A 22,068-nucleotide genomic window follows, 5' to 3' on the forward strand; every position below is an offset into this window, starting at 1 on the left:
TTTAGTGATGTCCCAGGCCCTGAACCTGCATACTCTGACAGCATAGCATTTTGGCCAAAAAGTAGGAAATCTCTCTCTCTCTTCGTTTGGTTTGTGTGCAGGACAATTGTATAACCTCACATACTTGGCAAAAAAGGCATTTCTGCAGATTTGTGTCATCTCTAAAAATAGCTGTTTTTAAATCTTTCACTTCAATAGAAATGGATCATTCTATGCCAAAACTTTGTTGCTTAAGATTTCTAAGAAGTCAGGATTGATAAGCAATTCAGTACGTGAAGAAAGATGGTGGATGTTCACAGCCCACAAAATTGAGGAACAGCATTGAAAATTAATACCTGAGAATCACTTACTTACTTAGTTATGCAGTTGCACAGGTCTTTCCATCCTAACGTGTGAATGCCGAGCCATTTTTCCATCTTTATGCTGGCCATAATCTTAACTATTGATTTTTATGTTTACACTAGACCTATCATTTAAATAATATATTTGAGAGGTGCATCACATGAGCATTGACCTTGCAGTGTGAAGTTTGATGGGCTGGCAGTGGCCATTTCAGCACTGAGGGGGAAGACTTTAGTCAGTATTTGGACAGCACTGAATGGAGGACTGTGTAGTTTAGTCTTTGGATGCCACAAACAGTAAAGGATAGCCCAGTCCCTGAAGAGCTTACAATTCTGCATCTTAGATTGGATTTCTGATTGAACACAACCCTTTCTAAAGCAGATTTACTCCAATATTTACCGGTGGCCAGTGACTCTTGCCTCTCCCCGAGCACCTAAACACACCAAGCTGTGGAAGCCAAAGACAATAGCTAGCTGTCAGTGTCAGCTGCTGGGGTTCAATACCAGATGTTTAATTGTAAAGGTTGAAGCAGAAATGGTTCTAACAACTGTAGTAGCTGATGCACACTGGGCAAGCTGTGATTCCCGCAGTCCCTTCTTGCAGATGGTTTTGCGCTGAGACACGGAAGCAAAGCTCTGAGTTTGTAAAGTTGCTGCTATTTCATGGCAGTTCTGAATAGGGTCACTCCTAGCTCTGATATCCTGGCCCCATTCCAGCTCGGGAGCTTACATTCTGCCCGTACAAATGGCCTGTGAAAAGTCAGCTGGAAACAGTACTCTTCCTGCTTCCCACCCGGGATAGTGGTGGGGCTTTTCTGCATGCTGTTGAACATATTTCCCTGTTAATAGTGGGCAGAGCAATCGTGTGTAGATAGTTTCATTTGCCAAGGCCCTTGGCTTTGAGATGAAAGTTATTCTAACACAGGAGGACTCTTATTATTATTCATAAGAACTGTTTGAAAGAAAGGGGGATGGATATCTTATTGTAGCAACTGTAAATGGGTAACTTTTTTTTTTTTAAATAGCGTGTTTTAGATGAGGGTAGCAGAGACCCAACCCTCACCATCTAATATCGCAAGACACCAGTTAGTGCGTATCGAGCTGTTAAAAAGAGTACCAGCAACCTTTAGTACAATGTTTGTAGTTAACAAGCTACAACTCTGTGCCCTTTTTGCTAGTGAACTTAAAGATTGTTTTCCTCTGTCTCCTACTCCCAATAAGTCCCTGTTGTTTTTCTAATAGTATTTTGACTACTGTTGTATTTAGTTTGGCATTTATTGCTTTCCACTAAGAAGTGTTTTGTCTAAACATTTTGTTACAGGAAAAGTAACAGCAGTTTTACTGATTCTTTGTTTTTATTCCTTATATTGCCAGGCCAATAAAAACGGGTAATGAATTTTTGGCAACATGTACAATTTGTTATGATTTTTATTTTCCATTATACTTAGCCATACTGGAGTATATAAACAGAGAGGTAGTGCCCTTCAACCACACTAGCTTACTACATTGAGCAGTGCCAGTTGATAGAAAACCCCTAAACGATGCACCCAGGAGTCAACAATTGCCTATCCAACTATTCTGCAGCCACTACTTTTACCAGAATTTATTAAGAAGGAAGTACATTTCTGACCTAAGAACATAAGGACCATTGGCCTGACCAATCTAACCCAGTATCCTGTCTCCTGATAGGAGCCAGTGCCAGATGCTTCAGAGGGAATGAACCGAGCAGGGCAATTTATCGAGTGATCCATTGCCTGTTGTCCAGTCCCAGCTTCTGGCAGTCCGTCACAGAGCATGGGATTGCATCCCTGACCCTCTTGGCTAATAGCCATTGGTGGACTTATCCTCTAGGGACTTATCTAATTCTTTTTTTGAACCCAGTTATACTTTTGGCCTTCACAATGGCATGAGTTCTCAGGTTGACTGTGTGTTGTGTGAAGAAGTACTTCCGTATATTTGTTTTAAACCTTCTGCATAGTAATTTCATTAGGTGACCTCTGGTTCTTATATTATGTGAAGAGGTAAACACCACTTTTTCTCCAGGCCATTCATGACTTTATGCCCCTGTGCTATATCCCTCTAGGCTGACCAGTCCTAGTCATCTTAATCTCTCCTCATATAGAAACTGTTCCACCTCCCATCACTTTTGTTGCCCTTCTCTGTACCTCCAATTCTAACAAACATTTTTTTGAGATAAGGCAACCAGAACTGCACTTCATATTCAACATTTCATTCTTTATTCCTAATGAATGGCCTCTGGCATGTATGGAGAGCATCAGGAGCTGAATGGAACATCTAGGTTGATAATAGCTAAGTTCACCAGCTGGATATTTCTGGCATAACAATCTGTGCCAATGGCAAGGTTAGTGCTGGCACATAGGTGGTCATAATTAAAGCTTTCATGCTAGAACCTTAGAGGGGAGATGCATAAAGACAAAAGTTAGGTGCCCAACTTCCATTGACTTTCAGTGGTACTTGGTCACAAAACTCTCCTCTGTACCTTTGAAAGTCTCACTACTAGATATTTGGGGAAGGTTACACTCTGTGTATTTGCTTTGTTCTCCCTGTAGACTCAAAAAGCCAACAGTGAATCACCTTAGACTTGTGACAGCTCATCTAATAGAAATTGTTCCTGTGGTTGGTTCCCCTCACTGTTAGACAGGAGGGCTGTATTTCTAATTTGAATTTATCTAGCTCCAGCTTTCAGACACTGGATTTTGTTGTGTGTTTGTCTGCTAGATTTGGGAGCCCTCTATCAGAAATCTTCTTTCCAAGTAGGTATTATTAGCCAGGATGGGTAAGGAATGGTGTCCCTAGCCTCTGTTCATCAGAGGATGGAGATGGATGGCAGGAGAGAGATCACTTGAGCATTACCTGTTAGGTTCTCTTCCTCTGGGGCACCTGGCATTGGCCACTGTCGGTAGACAGGATACTGGGCTGGATGGACCTTTGGTCTGACCCAGAATGGCCGTTCTTATGTATTTATAGGATGCTGCAAAATACAGGAGGGGAAAAAATTGGGAAGAGTCCTGAGCTCTTCATGTCTGAGCTTTCCCATGCCTGGAGGTTTTACTGTCCCAGCTCTACGTAATTTCCATAATCACCCTGCAGACACGCTTTCAACAGTTACGGGTGCATTTTTCTCTGAAACTTGATTTTGTCCAGTCTGATCAAGTGCTCGAAAATGGAAACTTCCACTTTAAATAGTATATAGGGGGACAATGAAGAGGTTTTAAGAAAAGTGAGGGAAATCTGAATTGTTTGAGAGATGGAGATTTGGGGAAGGGAGTGGAAAGTTTGTTTGTTAAACATTTGGCATCCCAAGAAGGGTTTGGCTTAGAAATTTCAAAGGTAGTTTAGCAGGTTTTATATTTTGCAAGTTATTTATTGCCAAATTAGGGACTACAGAGCATAGTTTGTCCTCTGACAAATCTTTAATTTTCTCTATAGGTCTAATCAACACATGCAGTCTAAATAGTTGGACTAACTTTGGAAACTCTTCCCAAGGGCTGGCAGACTCTGTTTAGATATGCATGAGAAGCAGCACAGCTACTAGACAATCTTAAATGCTGTGTAGCTTGGTGTTTGAGTACAAAACTCTGATACCAGAGTCTGTCTTCAAGTCCCTTGCAAAACCAGAGTTTGGAATTTGGTCCTGCAGCCATGGATAGCTTTAAAGAATATGTGCACTAGCTGCCAGAGGAGGATCTATGTATCTGAACAGTATTTACAGGGTTTACTATGAATACAAGAGTACAGAGGCTGAACACAGGAAAAAATGAAGATAAAGCTTCCAATGACACACAGGGGCAATGCTGTTGGGATGATGGGCTGGAGTCTGAATGGCTTTTTGCTGGGTAGATAGAGCGGGAGAGAGTGTGTCATTGGCAAAGAGACTAACTTAGTTAGACTCAAATCCCCAAACTTAGATTGTGTCTAGAATCCCAGCAGGGTAGGGATTGTCTAATTTCAGCACACTGGGGAGTGGGGCCTTCAGGCAGTACCAGAATATAAATATTCAGTATTAATACTGAATTGGACATGAGGAAGGCCTGAGGCTTGAGGAAACTGACAGTAGGACAACTCTCCACCCACCTCAACAGCTGTCCCAGCTCCCAAACCCTCTCCCCTAGTTCCCCCAGATCACTCTTGTGTAACCACATTCTTGACACTGTCTTCTGTTTCCAAGCAGAATAAGATCCCTTGATGGCTTATATCCTTATAGTTTAGCATCAGACGATGAAACCTTGCAGATTTATGCCGGGAGAGTGCTTGCAAGTCCTAGCCTTTACTTTGGTGCTTGAAACAAAAAAACCCATGGAACCAATAGTGCCCTGCTGTTATTTCCTACTGACCCTTTCCTCACTGCCACGGTCCACAACACTTGCCTCCTCCATGTGGATGTCTTATACAGGAGGGCCTGCCTGCCTGCCCAGAGAAAAAGAAGCTTCAGTTCTCTTGTGCGAGAAAACCACTCCTGCCTTTTACTAAGAAGAGGATCTTCAGTGATCTGGGTGTTTTTCCTCCTTATTCCACAGCCCATTCTTCTTGGAATCAGACTTCTTCCCGTGGTGACTCACCGCCAAAAATCTCTTTTTCCCCATGTAAAATCCACGATCTTTTCCCTGATGTTATAATCTCAGGGTAGTATCCATCAGCCCCTCAATTCTCGAAGTTTCATACAAAACTTAACCGCCCCTGCTGCTTGTTTCGGTATTTTCAGCTGCCTGCTTTGTTGCAAGGAAGATCTACTCAGGCATTTTCCATGTGAGCAGATACCCTCGTGCAAAGGGAGGCCATCCAAACATACGTTAATCCATTTTAACTCCCTTAACTGGTGTTTTGGGCTCAAAACTTACCTTTGGTCATGACTAAGTGAAAGTCAGTTTGGGGGCCTTTTCTGAATCCATGTATTCATTATTATGCTCATCACACACCTTGCCACCATAGATTCTGGGATGCATTAACAGGTGTGTTGTGAGCAAGACATGAGAAGTCATTCTTCCGCTCTACTCTGCACTAGTTAGGTCTCAGCTAGAGTATTGTGTCCAGTTCTGGGCACCGCATTTCAAGAAATATGTTGCTCTTCTCTGGACCCTCTCCAATTTCTCTTCAAGAATGATTAAAGGTCTTGAACATGACCTATGAAGGAAGGCTGAAAGAATTGGGTTTGTTTAGTTTGGAAAAGAGAAGACAGAGGGGACATGATAGCAGTTTTCAGGTATCTAAAAGGGTGTCATCAGGAGGAGGGAGAAAACTTGTTCACCTCAGCCTCTAAGGATAGAACAAGAAGCAATGGGCTTAAACTGCAGCAAGGGAGGTTTAGGTTGGACATTAGGAAAAAGTTCCTAACTGTCAGGGTGGTTAATTGCCTAGAGAGGTTGTGGAATCTCCATCTCTGGAGATATTTAAGAGTAAGTTAGATAAATGTCTATCAGGGATGGTCTAGACAGTATTTGGTCCTGCCATGAGGGCAGGGGACTGGATTTGATGACCTCTCATGGTCCCTTCCAGTCCTAGAATCTATGGATTTTTGCTAATGAATCTGAGACTAGGAGTAAAAAGCTAGTTTCAAATGTTGACTGAATGACACTCAGACCTTGTCCAGCCCTATACCTTGCTCTACCCCCACTATTAATTTTTACTTCCTTGAACACAAATTTGCTCCCAACCAAAACTATTCTATCAGTGCCTTAGATCTCTAGCAGCTCTGGTTACAGCCATTGTCTTGTTATATAAAAGACAAAGGCAGGTAATCCAGTGTACTTGGTTCCAGGGTTATCAGTGAAGCTTGCTTTGTTTCAAGCATTTACATTCTTAGTATGTAAAATAGAAATGAAAATAAATTACACAGGACTCCTATGGGATTCATAAGTCAATGCTGAAATATAGTAGACTGAATAAAGACTTGCTAAAGCAGAATGGATATATTGTACAGACTGCCACCTGCTGGGCAATTTCTGATTTAAAAAAACCCACAGGTGGAAGAACTTTCTAGTCCTGTATGTTTACAAAACCTACATCTAGGCCTGCAAGTCATGAAAAACACAAATCCTGCACATATACCATTATGTTATTAGTGAGACTAGCTGGATTACAAAGACCATCTCCAGCTAGTCTCACTAATAACATAATGGTTGCAAAACAAAAGTATTTGTGCTGCTGTTGGCAGAAATGCTAATCAACTCATTAATCATCACTGAAACACCAGCCATAATTGGGCTGAATACATGTTGATGCAAGAGGCTTTGGAGAAGAAGAGCTCTCTCATTTTACACATAAGAATTTAAAAGAAAACATTTGCATAAGACTAATATTGAGACATAAATAACTGCTAAAAAGATAAAAGGAGAATTTCCATTCTGTAGAAAGTTTTATATGTAGTTAAGAAATCAAGAAAAACCAGAAGTTATTCAAGTAATTTAAGACTTGGTTAACATTTTTTCCTTCAAAAGCTTGGTATATAGGCCCTAGTCAGTTGTAAAGTGAAGTAAGTATAAATGTGCCTTCAGTCATTTCCATTGGAAGGGACTCAGTTATTTTTAAAGCACTGCAGGCGGATGTGGCATTGTACTAGAGCGGCTCTAAAACCAAGGAAACCAGGAAAAAATTCAAAGTTATTTCCATTTCAAGAGTTTCAAAATGGATCCATTTCCCTTTCTACTTTTTTAACTGAAGTTGTTTTCAAACTCCTGCTTGCCAAAAACCCACTTTTCAGATGAAAATGCCATGTCCAATAAATACAAAACTGATAACCATTTTGGGGAAAAAAGATTAAAAACCAGGAATCTTCAATAATTTTTTTAATTTACCAATATAGTTTCCACAGGGGAGAGGGAGGCTATTTTTCAACAACAGCAAAAAATAAATAAAAGCTGAAGACTAGGAGCAGCTCTACATTTTACCAATAAGATAGCAAGTCACAGTGTAAATCACAGCAAAGGGTGCCACCCGGTTGGGGAAGGGGCTTAACACATGCCTGCCTCCATTGATAGATTGACAGAGCCGAGCCCCTGCGGTGTGTGCCTTCTCCAGAGGAGTGTTTTGCGTTAGGTAAGTTTCTGCACAGCGTGAGGGAGCAGAGGCCAGCAGGCGGGTGGGAGTGGTGAGCCAGAGGTCAGCGGGAAGGGGCGACTAGATGGAATGGAGGGTTGAAGAGGGATTTAAAACCGCAGGACAGCGACTGCAGAGGCCCCTGGAGCAGCGAGGGCGGCAGAGTTGACATGGGGCATAGGAGACCAGCCCGACGCGTCAGGGAAGCAGGAGAAGCGGTGGTTTGGGAGCGAGGTCTTATCCAAACTGCCATTGTTCTGGAGCAGCCCGAGCGCCGCAGATTCTCGCCAGCGCAGGAAGTGGCTTTTCTCCTACCTTTTTAGTCAGGTTTGGACTCCGTTTGCCTCAGCACTTCATCCCTTCGTCCTCTGCCTTCACCTTCTGCCCAGCACTACAGAGGTGGGCCACCTCCCCACCCCCCCATTTCTCGCTTTCTGCTCCTGCAAAGAGGGACAGGCAAAGGCTTCCCCCTGCCCCCAGTGGCCCAGGCCACAGGCAAAGATTCCCCACCACCACCACCACATCCACCATGGGGCCTGGGGTTTTTGGCAGATAGACATTCACCACCCCCGCTGACCTGCCCCAGACCAGTCGCAGCGGTGAGGGAGGGGACCAGACCCCAAGCACAGGAGAGGCAACCTTGCTAGCCCCCATGTCCCAAACAATCACTTACCAGGCTGGGTTGGAGGGTTAGCACAGGACCATGGGAGCCGGTCGGGCAGCCGAGAAACGCAGGTCAGCTGCAGGTGGAGGAGCAGGTCCCTTTCCTTTCCCAGGGTGCGTGGCTGGTACAAGCTGCAAGCGACCTTGCAGGAGAGTGTGGGGCTTTGATAGCAGGGCCATCTTCTTCCCTGGCAGGGGAGGACGAATGGAGGAGGCGGCCCCCAGGCATGTATTAATGGTGTGGTGGCCTCGGTCTTCCTGCTCCACAATAGCCTTCCCCACAAGCTTCAAAATCCAACCTGAATGCAGCTCTGTGCTGGAGAGGAAAAGCTGAGACAACTCCCACCTCTCAGCCCCCAGAATCACAGAAACATGTTAAATGTCCCAAATTAAACAGTGTCCCTCCAGGGCTTGCAGCAACACCAAGCCAGGGGCAAGCCTAGGCAGGGGGTAATAAAATGCAGTTGGCCTGGCCCTAAAGGTTGAGAGTGGACAAGTTCTGCAGCCAGTGTTTTTGCTTCCATCTCTGCTAGCAGTAGCCTCAGCACCACTGGCCTGATGAACATGGGTTGGCTCTAGCTCTAGGTAAACCAGCAAATAGTAGCTCAGGCCAGACCCACCCCCCAGACTTATTACACATTCAGCTGTCCTGAACACTTGCCTCAGTCTTTGTGGTTTGAGTCCCTCCTGGGGGTTGCATCATCTGGAGCACCTTGGAATGCTATTGGCTCCTTGGAGTCATTTATTCTGAATGCTTAAATAAGCACATGGTTAAGGAGAGGATGCACCAATGGAATTAATTAAAAAAACAAGAAGGGTGCCGGTGGACTCAGAGGGGCTTTGGAAGCTATGTAGCATTAGGCAACCATTTCAGGAAGGAAGGAAGCGCTGTGGAGTATGCAATCAGTTGGTAGACCCAGCTGCCAAATGGTAAGTCAGTTTGCTCAGGAAAGACTCAGGTTCTCTCTCAATGCCTTATAAGGCCCTAATTTGGCAAGTAGCCTCAAGCTGGTCTATTAGTTGGACACAGTTTTGCAGGCACTTTATCATCTGCTCATCCAGTTAACAGGGATAATCAGCTACTTAGACACATCACTTGTATAAAGTTAGCAACAGGTGTAAGATATTAACTGTCTCCTCAGTGGCTCTCCAGAGGGCAGGTTCATTGGATTTAAATATAATTCTGATAGTCATTGAATCCCTTCTTTGTGGTGTACAACAGGGGGAATTAGGTGCTTAACTGCCTTGTGTGCTGTTGAAAATCCTCCAGCTTAATCTTTTCAGTAGCGTTCCAGAGGCTGTACAGTTCTGGGGAGAAAGCCTTAAGTTCTTATTAAACTTCTCTGGTTCGGCTGCATGAGTTAGCAAACCCTCAGCTCCCTGCAGCTGCATGCCCAGGGGTATTTCCTGAAAGCATGCCTGTCTCCTGCAGCATGATATTCAATAGCATAGCTAGATTTTGCTCCTCTAAACCTGACTCATTCTAAATTTTGAGAGAACTAGTTGCTCGCGCCAGACATCTTGTTGCTACAAATGAAAACTCAAAGGAGACTTTGCCACTCACAAGGTTTGGTATCTTGGAAACATTTTATTTCATCACTTTTGTGGTAACATAAATAATAGCGAATGACAGCACTTTTAACGTAAGGGGAGGGAAAGCATTAGGTGCAGAGCACAGTGTAAAGTAACAGGGGAAAAAACTTGTTGCACTGATACTGCTAGGGATAGTCCTACTCGATTTAAGTGAAAATATATATATAGATAAACTAGCAGTATTTTGGTGTCCTTCCCTGTATTATAGGCCTAATTCACAAAAATGTCATTGTGTACCTATATTGTGTATATATATAATTTATTGTACAGCTTAAACCCTCTGCAGTTCTATCAGCAGGAACAGATATGCAGAAGAACAGACACACAGATGACATACCCAGAGTCCCTAGACATCAAACGTCTTTGAATCAGGGTTCCACAGGAGAGGTTACCAGTAACTTGGCAACATTTACTATTGAACAAGAGGGTGTTCTAAGACAGTTGTGGGAAGAGAGCAATGGCAGATTCCTTTGCTGCTTGCTATTTGCATACCATTACGGCAGTGTTATCACCACTATGTTTTCAGGAGGAAGTAGGACTCTAAGGTCCCTATTAGCAGATCAGGGAAGATAGACCCACTACATTTAGGGAACGTTGGATCATTTAAAAAAACAAACAAACCGTATATACAACCAGCTCCCATCCTGCTAAGGAGAGGGTTTATATACAAAAGCAGCAAAGAATCCTGTGGCATCTTATAGACTAACAGATGTTTTGGAGCATGAGCTTGAGCATCTGACAAAGTGGGTATTCACCCACGAAAGCTCATGCTCCAATACGTCTGTTAGTCTATAAGGTGTCACAGGATTCTTTGCTGCTTTTACAGATCCAGACTAACACGGCTACCCCTCTGATACTGGTGTATATACACATAAACTGAAGAAAGTGACAAATTAACGAGTGCAGCAACTGACCAAGGGACTTGAACGTCTGACCATCAGGCCAATTTCTAAGACACTGACTTCAAATTTTGCCACCTTTCCCCAGAAAAGGAAACTTTTGCAACAAGTGCCAGGGCAAAGGGCAGGTTTTCCTGAACCTCCTTTAAATAAAGGCCAGGGCAAGAGGATTTGGAGAGAACATTTGTGAATTAAGCCCTATATTTTAGGTTATAGTTAAGTGAATTAAAATTCCAGTTTTGTAGGCTGTGTGCATTCTTTGTCAGGCTTTGCATAGGAAAAAGTTAATAGCAATAAACCATATTGCTTTCTTAAGGGCACCCTGTATTCTCTTTTCATTCTCTCTCCATTTCAAGTTAAATTTAAGTTGTGCCCTGTTGGTTAGTTCCGTAGTCTTTAGATATAGAGAGAATAAATTGCTCTTCTACTTACTCCAAGAAAAATGCTGGGATATAAATACATACCCAGCTTCCTTTCATGCAGTTATTTTCAGTTATAGTGTACAGGTCTTTCTTTTTAGCGCTAGATAAGACTACAAGGACATATTTCCAGTTAGCATGGCAGGTCATTTGACTCCTGGCTCATATTCTGTGTAAGTGGATACAGTAAAATAAAAGAGCAAATATAAACAAAGAAAGTTTATTTATAAAATGTCCCTTGAGGTTAATTTAATTATTCTTCGGGCTGTTACGTAAGTTTTTCAACTCCAGCTGTAGTTGTCGAATTCTTATGTCTTTCTGCGAAAGCTCATCTTTCAACCGTCGGATCTCGTCTTGTTGTCGAAAGAACATTCTGAGGAGCTTAAGAGAGAGAAAAAAAATAGTTGTACAACATTGTGTTAACATTTATAATATCTGCTTTCCTCATTGGCTTCATGCCTTTCCTGCCAACTGTCAGAGAACCTGCCTTCGATCCATGTCATTACACTGTTCCTTTTGAAAGGTCAGTTTACCGGCAATACTTCCTGTCCATTTTCATGGTTACTCAGTTAATTCACATCGTATGGCTCATGAGCTCAGTTTGTGAGAAGAAAGTCAATATTGGATTCAGTGTAAATGTTTCCCCGCAGTCTTTATGTGTAGCACAGAGAGCAATCGTTTATTAAAAACTGTTAGGAAACTAATCCAGTTCATTTTGTATGCTCTCCGCTTAAACCTCAGCAAAGTCCTGTGGGTTGAAGTCTGATCCAGGGAAACACACATGTGGATTTTCACGGCTTGGGAACAAAAAGTAGAGATGCACAAATTGGTGTGTTTATATGCTCCAATCTTGGATGTGTGCAGTTGCTCTCTGTCAGAGACAGTCATGACCTCATCTATGGTCATGTGCCCTATATTGATAACAGGTGGAGATTTTTATTTAGTTAAAGTTGCCAGGAGTCTGGTTTCAGAGAAGGAGGGTCAGAGTTCAGTCCCCATTGTCGGTGTGAAGTTCCAGGTGGCTATGATGTGCATCTTAATAACAACCCTACAGTTCCTAGATTATTACAAACTTGTTACAAAACTGCTTATAAGTTACACCATCTACATGGAAAATACAGTGAAAGCAACTAATGCCAGAAACTAGGATGGCACATGGAAGCCAAGCGTGCAGAAGGGACACCAGAACAGTTCAATGCACTCTGTGGTCAAGGGAGGCTAGGAGCGGCAACAATTATGTCAATGGGGGTAAATGCAGTCTCTGCTATTTTCTATTGAAATTAATGGGACTATGTAGATTGTAAAAACTCTCTGGAGCAGGACCGTCTTCTTGTTCAGTGCTTGTCCTGGTCCTCGAGTGGTCAGCTAGGTGTTACTGCAATACAGAATGACATCTGCGGCATAAAATCTGGCCTCTGTGGTATTCAGTAGGATCAAAAAATTCAGCAGACCTTACCAGCTGTTTTCTTACTATGTCCAAGAAAGGTTTTGCATGGCATAAGCTTGAAGCACGTGGCTGAGATCTAAGAGGTTGACCATTCAAAGTCAAATCAACATGCATTGCTTACCTCATTCTCTGTCCTGGGGGGCACGTTTTCTAACAAATCTATTCCATTGACAACAACACTTTTTTTCTCTCTTATTGGTGCCTTAAAAACAACTTTGGATGCCTTCTTATAGCCCTCCTTCAGAGACATCAGTACAGGATCTACGTGAGACGGTAAAATAAAGGAGGGTGTTAGCACTTGCTCTGTTACACTGCATGTGTATATACCCCTCCCCTATTGTCCTACCTTAACATTCACTACCTGTCAGTTGCTACAACAATGTGTTTTCATGGTGACTGGACTGGACAGGCTCTGGACGACAGTCGGGAGACCTGGTTCTGACCCAGCTCTTCTACTGACCAGCTGTGCAACCTTGGCAAGTCCCTGCCCCCGGCCCCGTACCTCTTTACCTTCCCATCCTTTGCCTTGTCTAAATAGACTCAACTTTTTGGAACATGAACTGTCTCACTATAGCCTTGTCCAGACTAGAAAAAAAGCTATGGTTGGCTGGTTGTTTTTTTTAATCAGGTTAGCGAAAAAGATTTCAAGTATCAGAGGGGTAGCCGTGTTAGTCTAGATCTGTAAAAGCAGCAGAGAGTCCTGTGGCACCTTATAGACTAACAGACGTATAGGAGCATGAGCTTTTGTGGGTGAATACCAACATGCATCTGACGAAGTGGGTATTCACCCACAAAAGCTCATGCTCCAATATGTCTGTTAGTCTGTAAGGTGCCACAGGACTCTGTGCTAAAGAGATTTGAAAGACCACTTGGTAAAGCAGTGCTAAAGAGACCAGCACCTGGGGCAGACACAGCCTAAGTGGTATTAACTAGCTTGAATCTCTCTCTCGCTCACACACTTTTCCCATGCTCACACAAGGCCTATATTTTCAGTTGGAGCAACTAGGCACTACTTTAACACAAATACACTTACTTATAGATGGAGCTCAAAAGCATTCAACGGCCTCCTTATCCTCCCCCCCCCCCCGCCACACACACAGCTTACTAGCTCTAAAATGGTTCCTGTGGGGTTATGTACAGTAAGTACCTGGCACCCACCATCCCATCAGCCGGTGGCCAATGTAAAGTATGGAAAGTGCCCAAGGATGAGTATGGATTTAGACACATTTCACAGTGAGGCTCAGAGATCAATTCTGTTTATATTTCCAATAGAAGTGCAGTAGATGCTCATGCAGGGTTCATTCTTTTACCTCTGTTCATTCCACTCAGCCATTCGTCTGGTGTCAGGGCTGGTTCTATACCTGGAGTCATCGGGTAAATATCCTCTTGGTATGTTTCTGACTGGAGGTGAGGAAGAATAAAGAGCGGCTGTCTTCAAAACATTTGTTCCCAATTGTAACTATGAGCTGCAAAGTGCCATAAGCAACAGTTTTCTTACAACCCCGGCCAACAGTAATGTAGCCGTTCAATAGCATCCCAGGAAAAATACTTAACTGCCTTTTCACCATTAACTTTAAATTGGGAATAAAGAGTCTGAGCCCCTGCCTATTAAATTCATGTTCTGAAAGAAAATTATACTCCAGCAGTACTAAGCATTTGAGCTGTAGACAGACTAATAAATACACTTCTACCCTGATATAACGCTGTCCTCGGGAGCCAAAAAATCTTACCGTGTTATAGGTGAAACCACGTTATATCGAACTTGCTCTGATCCGCCAGAGTGCGCAGCCCCGCTGGAGCGCTGCTTTACCACGTTATATTTGAATTCGTGTTATATCGGGTCACGTTATATTGGGGTAGAGGTGTATTATCCAGCTGAACTGGGAGGCTTTGGAAGGGCATCGTCTCTGGCCTGTTGGAGAGGGTGCTCCCTGCTGCTGCTGCACAGACCGTTCAGGGAACGCTAAGTGCACAAAGCATATGGTTACATATTGTAGTTCCCATTTCAAAGCACGAGCCAGTTAAGTCAAGGAGCACCCACTCTGACCACATACGGCATACAGAAGAACAGCCCAGAGGAAAACACCAAGGAAAATTGTCCACAAGGGTAATTTCCCTTTCCCCTCTTCTCCACATTTCTGCTTGCTGGAGATTAGCAAATTCAGAGCAACGAGGATGCAGCTCTATTGAGTCACCTCTGTTTGGAAAGTTACTGACTCAATCCTAAACCTGAACATGGCTCCTTGCTTTGTTTCAGATTTCATACAGCTGGACAAAGCAGGCAAAGCCAGCACTGAATACTGCTCCCAACACATGGAGATGTGATCTGTACTTGGGATGGGTCTCTAAACCTAGATGTGGGACAGACCTTTGTCACACACTTCAGAAAACCCAGTTAATTTCACACAAAATAATGGCAGCAGAAGTTAGAAAAAATGCTGGCGTCAGCTCTTTAAAGAACTTTCCATAAGCACAGAGTTCAGACTTAGCATTGCTGTACATTAGAAAAGCAGTTTTTAGCCAAGATGTGAGTTTGAATCTAAAATGTGTACTTGATATAAATGAGAGGTCACAGAGAGATCTACCCATCAAAGACAACAGATGTTATCCACAGCCAGCAGCGGCTCCAGGCACCAGCGCTCCAAGCGTGTGCCTGAGGCGGCAAGCCACAGGGGGCACCCTGCCAGTCCCTGCGAGGGTGGCAGTCAGGCAGCCTTCAGCGGCATGCCTGCGGGAGGTCCACTGATCCCATAGATTCAGCAGCAATTTGGCAGTGGGTATGCCGAAGCTGTGGGACTGGCGGACCTCCCGTGCTTGAGGCAGCAAAAAAGCTAGAGCCGCCCTGTCCACAGCCAGAAAAAAACAAACCCACGATGTTTGATATGCAAGTCAGGAAAATGTCCAGCATGGTCAGAGTACAGTATGTAAGATGTGTGGTTGTTGTGGACAGTGATATAAACCGTCAGGGGCTTAATTCATTAGATAGAGTTTGCCAAGGTCCTTTTGACATTTACTGTATTTCTTCCAAATGATTCTGCTCTGTGCAAGTCAGAACAGGATTCCTAGTGTGGTCTCAAAAGGTAAAAGTTTAGTGACTGAGTATCCCAGCTCCTTCCCTGTGCATCATTTTAACAGAGAATACAGCAGTCTTTGACATACCCGAGTAACAGAAATAGAATTTCCCTGGCACACCAAGTGTTTCCAACTCTGTGCTTTGAATGTGTTGGGCAGAGATAACGCATCAGAGCATTTGTGTTCCGTACAGGAGTGGGAACAGTGCTGACATGTACTCACCCTCCTTGGCACGATCATAGAGATTGGCTCAATCAGACCCTTTAAGGTAACCAGTTTATAGAATCTGAACACCTCACATGCAGACACATCCAGCCCGTGCTTTGGCATCACACCTATTAGAGAGTTCACAGGTGAGCAAGGGTCTTTCTTTCCTTTCGTGCCGAGAAAGCATGAAATATTCAAAAGCTCTTGCTCTACAAATTGGTCCATGATGAAGGAACCAATCTTACTAGCCTCGTGCTAGCTGGCTTAGGATATGGTAGCAGTATGCATGTCAAGCATACGTAGATCCAATTAGACATCATGTTGATGGCGAAAGTTCTGACAGCATAGCTACCGTAAATCGTCAGCACTTTACAAGTCAAGAAAAGCAGTCAGTGTGTTCCGCAAGAATGGGATTCTCTCTTTTGCTTAAACACAAACCTAAGTGAGAAGGTCCCTTGTAACTCCCTAATGGATACCAGCCTACCACTGCTACCGGCTGCATGGAGTTACTTCGTCAGCTCGAGTAGCAGCGGCTCATGCTTTGGTGCTCTCAGTCCTATCACTGCAGATGACTCGTGGGGGGCGTGATATATGTATAAGACAGAGGAAGAAATACAGGACCCAATTCTGTGAGCTGCAAGTTGAGGGCATGCTGCATCTTTCCCAATCAGGCCTAGGGTACGTATATACCTTGCAGAAGCTGCAGCTGCAGCCAGCAAGTGGAGGGAGAGAGCACTAGCATGTAGAACGTGTTACCCCGGGGAAGGGAAGCGTTGTCAGACAAGTACAGAAACCACCACGGAAGCGCTGCCTACTGGAGCCTGCAGGCAGCACTGGGGCAAGGGCTGAAGTTAAGTAGGGGCACAGAGATTTGTTTCGTGATCGTGTCCAGAGTGCAGGGTATTGACACAGCACTGAACTGAGTTGCGAAGCAGAGAGCAATCTCCTTTAATATCACATCCTCTGCGCCATCGACTTTCCCTGAGATTGCAGGCCTGCACCAGTACCAAAGAGCGGATTCCAAATCAGCAGCTGAGCTGCTCACGCCTGTCCCTGCCCTCTTGGGGCTGTGGGACACCATGGAACTGGGTAGCTGGGCCTTCTGCCTAATTCTCCAGGGCGTGCTAGGTCTGTGTCCTGCCCGTGGGGCCATGCGAGGAGGGAAATGCTTCCTTCCCTCCAACCCTCCCCACCTGGGCCTTCCTATCCACCTGCAGCCTGGAATTTGAATAGCCCATTTCTTCTCCCTCTGACCCTCTACACCCATTGGGGGAGCCCCATGCCACAAGCAATTCTACCCACGCCCCCGGGGGCCAGCCATGAGGGAAATCTGCCCACTTCAAGAGCCCAAATAGGACCTACCCCCCATGCCACCAACCAGAGCTGATCCTGTCCTCACCCGGCCAGCCACCCCACAGCCAGAATCCACCAGTCACCCCTGCCGCTGCTGGAGAACTGCTTCCAGGTAGGGAAGCCACATGCAGGGGCCTCCTGGAGGTGCTGGGAAGGAGAGGAGAGTGGTGCAGATGTGCAGATCAGAGCCCTGTGTTGGCAAAGAGGAGCAGGGAATGGGTCAGATGGATTTGGGAAGGGAAGAGCATTTTACTCAGGGAACATCCCATGTATCACTGGCTCAGGTCACTTGTTTAAGTTTAGGCAGCCAGTCACTGCACGTCAGGTGAGACTGCACATGCATTTTCTTGGAACTGGGCCCTCAGTAAGATACATCAGAGTCACACTGCACCATTACCCAGGAAGAAATACACAAAAATATTAAATGCCACATAAAGAACATTGGAATTCTGAATTAATTTTCTAGCAAGTCATCAGCTACCTAATGACACAGAACATATTTGAACAGCGAGAGTCAGCACAGTGCAGAGAGCATGGGAGGTTATTAAGCAAAATACATTTATCAGCAAAATGTAATTATACTATTTCAGTCTGCTGTGGTTTTTTAATATTAATGTTCAAAGAGGCAGCCAACTAACATGCCAAAGCTCTTACCCAGTCCTTTCTGTGGGGCAGGAGAGCGAAACTCCATGAGATAATTCAGATAGGGCTTTTCTGTGCTGATTTCATAGTATCGGATGTTCCCGTCACCCTAAGGCAGGGGGGATAAAGGCAGATCAGTTTAACACTCAGGGTAAAAGCTGTAGGTAAATAAAAAGCTGTTTAAAAAGAACATCATGTGCATCTCTGCCAAGTTCTAGGTTAAATATACAGACGACAATGCTAGTTAGCCATTGTAGAACACAGTCTAAAACCAAATGTACAGCATTGCATATACTGCGTCTGGGTTCTTGGAGTAGTAGCAGTAGAAGGAACAGATGTGGTCTCTTTAATGGCGTTTGGGGAAGAAGACTCACAAGACGACTAGCAATTTTATCCCCATCACTCCCATCTCTCCCTCACACTTTATGGAATTAGTTTTTCTATCCTTGGGTTAAAGAACATAGAACGTAAGAATGGCAAGACTGGGTCCGAGCAAAGATCCACCTAGCCCAATGTCCTGTCTTTCGACAGTGGCCAGTACCAGCTGTTTCAGAGGGAATGAACAGAAAATCAAGTGATCACCAAGTGATCCTTCCCCTGTCACCCATTCCCAGCTTCTGGCAAACAGAGGCTAGCGACACCATCCCTGCCCATCCTGGCTAATAGCCATTGATGAACCTGTCCTCCAGGAACTTATCTAGTTCTTTTTTGAACCCTGTTACAGTCTTGGCCTTCACAACATCCTCTGGCAAGGAGTTCCGTATCATATACGAGCTGCATATCTAATTTAGTTCTCTCACAATGGGAGGAGGATAAAGTACTAAAAAATGTACCAGGACGTTGTGTTGCCCCGGAATGCTAAAGGAAATATTCCAGTACAGAAAAACTAATTTTAGAACGACGCTAAAGTCAGTGGAGCTGCACTGAATGGGCAGGGCTGCGTTGCACTAAATTTATGCTAATAGATTCATAGATTCCAAGGCCAGAAGGAATCACTGTGATCATCTAGTCTGAGCTCCTGTATAACAGACTATAGAATTCTCCCAAAATACTTCCTTTTGAACTACAGCATATCTTAAAAAAATCCAACATTGATTTAAAAATTGTCAGTGACGGAGAATCCACCACGACCCTTGGTGCATTGGTCTAACAGTTAATTACCCTCATTGTTAAAAATGTATGTCTTACTTCCAATCTGAATTTATCTAGTTTCAGCTTCCAGCCCTTGGTTCATGTTATACTTTTCTCTGCTAGACTGAAGAGCCCGTTATCAAATATCTGGTCCCTCACCAAAGGCTCTTAAGCAAAGTAAACAGTCATGGGATAGGAGGGAAGGTCCTCTCATAGATCGGTAACTGGTTAAAAGACAGGAAACAAAGGGTAGAAAAAAATGTCAGTTTTCAGAATGGAGAGAGGTAAATAGTTGTACTGGGCCCAGTCCTACTTAACATATTGATAAATGATCTGGAAAAAGGAGTAAACAGTGAGGTGGCAAAATTTGCAGATGATACAAAACAACTCAAGATAGTTAAGTCCCAGGCAGACTGCAAAGAGCTACAAAAGGATCTCTCAGAACTGGCTGACCAAGCAAAAAAATAGCAGATGAAATTCAATGTTGATAAATGCAAAGTAATGCACACTGGAAAACATAATCCCAACGATACATATAAAATGATGGGGTCTAAATTAGCTGTTACCACTCAAGAAAGATCTTGGAGTTACTGTGGATAGTTCTCTGAAAACATCCACTCAATGTGCAGCAGCAGTCAAAAAAAGCAAACAGAATGTTGGGAATCATTAAGAAAGGGATAGATAATAAAACAGAAAATATCATATTGCCTCTATGGTACGCCCACATCTTGGATATTGCGTACAAATGTGGTCGCCCCCTTTCAAAAAAGATATACTGGAACTGGAAAAGGTTCAGAAAAGGGCAACAAAAATGATTAGGGGTATGGAACGGATTCCATATGAGGAGCGATTAATAAGACCGGGACTTTTCAGCTTAGAAAATAGACGACTAAGGGGAGATATGATAGAGCTCTATAAAATCAATACTGATGTGGAGAAAGTAAATAAGGAAGTGTTATTTACTCCTTCTCATAACACAAGAACTAGGGGCCATCAAATGAAATTAACAGGCAGCACACAATGCAAAGTCAACCTGTGGAACTCCTTGCTAGAGGATGTTGTGAAGGCCAAGACTATAACAGGGTTCAAAAAGAAGTAGATAAATTCATAGAGGACAGGGCCATCAATGGCTATTAGCCAGGATGGGCAGGGATTGTGTCCCTAGCCTCTGTTTGCCAGAAGCTGGGAATGGGTGACAGGGGATGGATCACTTGATGATTACTTGTTCTGTTCATTCTCTCTGGGGCATCTGGCATTGGCCACTGTCAGAAGACAGGACACTGGGCTAGATGGACCTTTGGTCTGACCCAGTGTGGCTGTTCTTAAGTTCACCTTGTAGGTATTTATTTATTATTTATTTATAGACTGATGAAGTCACACTTCAGTCTTCTCTTTGTTAATGCAAATAGATTGAGCTCCTTGAATATATGACATGTTTTCTAATCCTTTAATCAAGCTCATGCCTCTTCTCTGAACCCTCTCCAATTTAACAGCATCCTTCTTGAATTGTGGGCACCAGAACTGGACTCAACATTCCAGCAGCAGTTACACCAGTGCCAAATACAGAGAGAAAAACCCCTCTCTACTCCTACTCAACATGTCCCTGTTTATGCATCCAAGGATCACATTAACCCTTTTGGCTACATCATTGTACTGGGAGCTCATGTTCAGCTGATTATCCACCACAACCTCTAAATCCTTTTTAGAGTCCCTGCTTTCCAGGATAGAGTCCCCATCCTAGACATATGGCCTACGTATTTTGTTCTTAGATCCATGCATTTACATTTAGCCATATTAAGCATATTGTTTGCTTGTGCCTGGCTTACCAAGCAATCCAGATCTCTCTGTATCAGTAACCTGTCCTCTTCATAAATTATCACAATCTAAATTTTGTGTCACGTGCAAACTTTTTTAGTGATGATTTTATGTTTTCTTCAGGTCATTTGATAAAAATAAGTAGCATCAGGCCAAGAACTCATCCACGTGGGACCCTACTAGAAATGCACCCACTCGATGATGATTCCCTCTTTGCAGTTACATTTTGAGACCTTTCAGGTAGCCAGTTTTGAATCCATTTAATGTGTGCCATGTTCATTTTGTAACATTCTATTTTTTCAATCCAAGTGTTGTGCTGTACCAAGTGAAAAGCCCCAGAGAAGCCTAAAATATTACACTAATACTACTGCCATTATAAAAAAAAAGATATCAAGTTAGTTTTACAGGGTCTGTTTTCCATAACTCATGTTGATTGGCATTAATGGTATAGCCCTACTTCAATTTTTTTATTATTCAAGTCCCATATCAGCTGCTCCATTATCTTGCCCAGGATCAATGTCAGACTGACAGGCCTGTAACTACCCAGGTCATCCCATCTACCCTTTTAAAATATTGGCAGAACATTAACTTTCTTCCATTCTTTTGAAATTTCCTCAGTTTCCCAAGACTTATTGGAAAAAAGAATCCACATTAACAGTCTAGTGAGCTCCTCAGCCAGCTTTAAAAAAAACTCTTGGATGCAAGGTATCTGGACCCGCTGATTTAAAAAGTGCCTAACCCTAGTAGTTGCTGTTTAACATCCTCCTGAGACACTAGAGCAGGGGTGGCCAACCTGAGCCTGAGAAGGAGCCAGAATTTACCCATGTGCATTGCCAAAGAGCCACAGTAATACATCAGCAGCCCCCTATCAACTCCCCCAAGTCCAACCTGCAGCACCTCCTGCCCGCTGGCAGCCCCGCCAATCAGGGCCTCCCGCCCACCGCGATCAGCTGTTATGTGGTGCGTAGGAGGCTCTGGTGGGGAGGGGGAAGAGCAAGGGCATAACAGGCTTGGGGGAAGTGGAGGCAGGGCCTGGGGCAGAGCAGGGGGCTGAGCACTCCCCGGCACACTGGAAAGTTGTCATCTACAGCTCTAGCATCGGAGTCAGCGCCTATGCAAGGAGACGTATATTAACCCTTTGAAGAGCCACAGGCTGGGCACCCCTGCACTAGTGGAATGGAAAGTGTCATCATTCTGTGATATGACTACATCATTTCCCACCCCTCCCCCCCGATACAGAACAGAAATATTTATTAACACTTCTGCCTCTCCTGCATTGTTGATAATTATACCATTTCCACCTAGCTATGGACCAGGACCATTATTAGGATTCTTTTTGTTCCTAATATACTTAGACTCCTTGTTATTATCCTCAACTCCAGTGGCCATAGATTACTTCTTGTATCCCTTTGCTTCCCTTATCAACTACGACC

At 43.9% G+C, this 22,068-nt stretch overlaps 1 protein-coding gene across 2 annotated transcripts in view; it reads right to left on the reverse strand.

Annotated features, from left to right (window-relative positions):
- Nucleotides 1-10,449: 10,449 nt before the first annotated feature.
- The window catches only part of CORO2B (coronin 2B), a 127,848-nt gene continuing 116,229 nt past the window's right edge, over nucleotides 10,450-22,068 (reverse strand). For both annotated transcript variants that reach the window (XM_030578305.1, XM_030578306.1), the window contains exons 8-12: nucleotides 17,702-17,798; nucleotides 15,710-15,822; nucleotides 13,726-13,816; nucleotides 12,537-12,676; nucleotides 10,450-11,349 (exon numbers count right to left, since the gene is read on the reverse strand). In XM_030578305.1, coding sequence (XP_030434165.1) covers nucleotides 11,218-11,349; nucleotides 12,537-12,676; nucleotides 13,726-13,816; nucleotides 15,710-15,822; nucleotides 17,702-17,798 — 573 coding nt within the window. In that variant the 3' untranslated portion in view covers nucleotides 10,450-11,217. The remainder of the gene's footprint in view (nucleotides 11,350-12,536; nucleotides 12,677-13,725; nucleotides 13,817-15,709; nucleotides 15,823-17,701; nucleotides 17,799-22,068) is intronic.

This window comes from Gopherus evgoodei, chromosome 10 (genome assembly GCF_007399415.2).
Source record: "Gopherus evgoodei ecotype Sinaloan lineage chromosome 10, rGopEvg1_v1.p, whole genome shotgun sequence".
Taxonomy (NCBI): domain Eukaryota; kingdom Metazoa; phylum Chordata; order Testudines; family Testudinidae; genus Gopherus; species Gopherus evgoodei.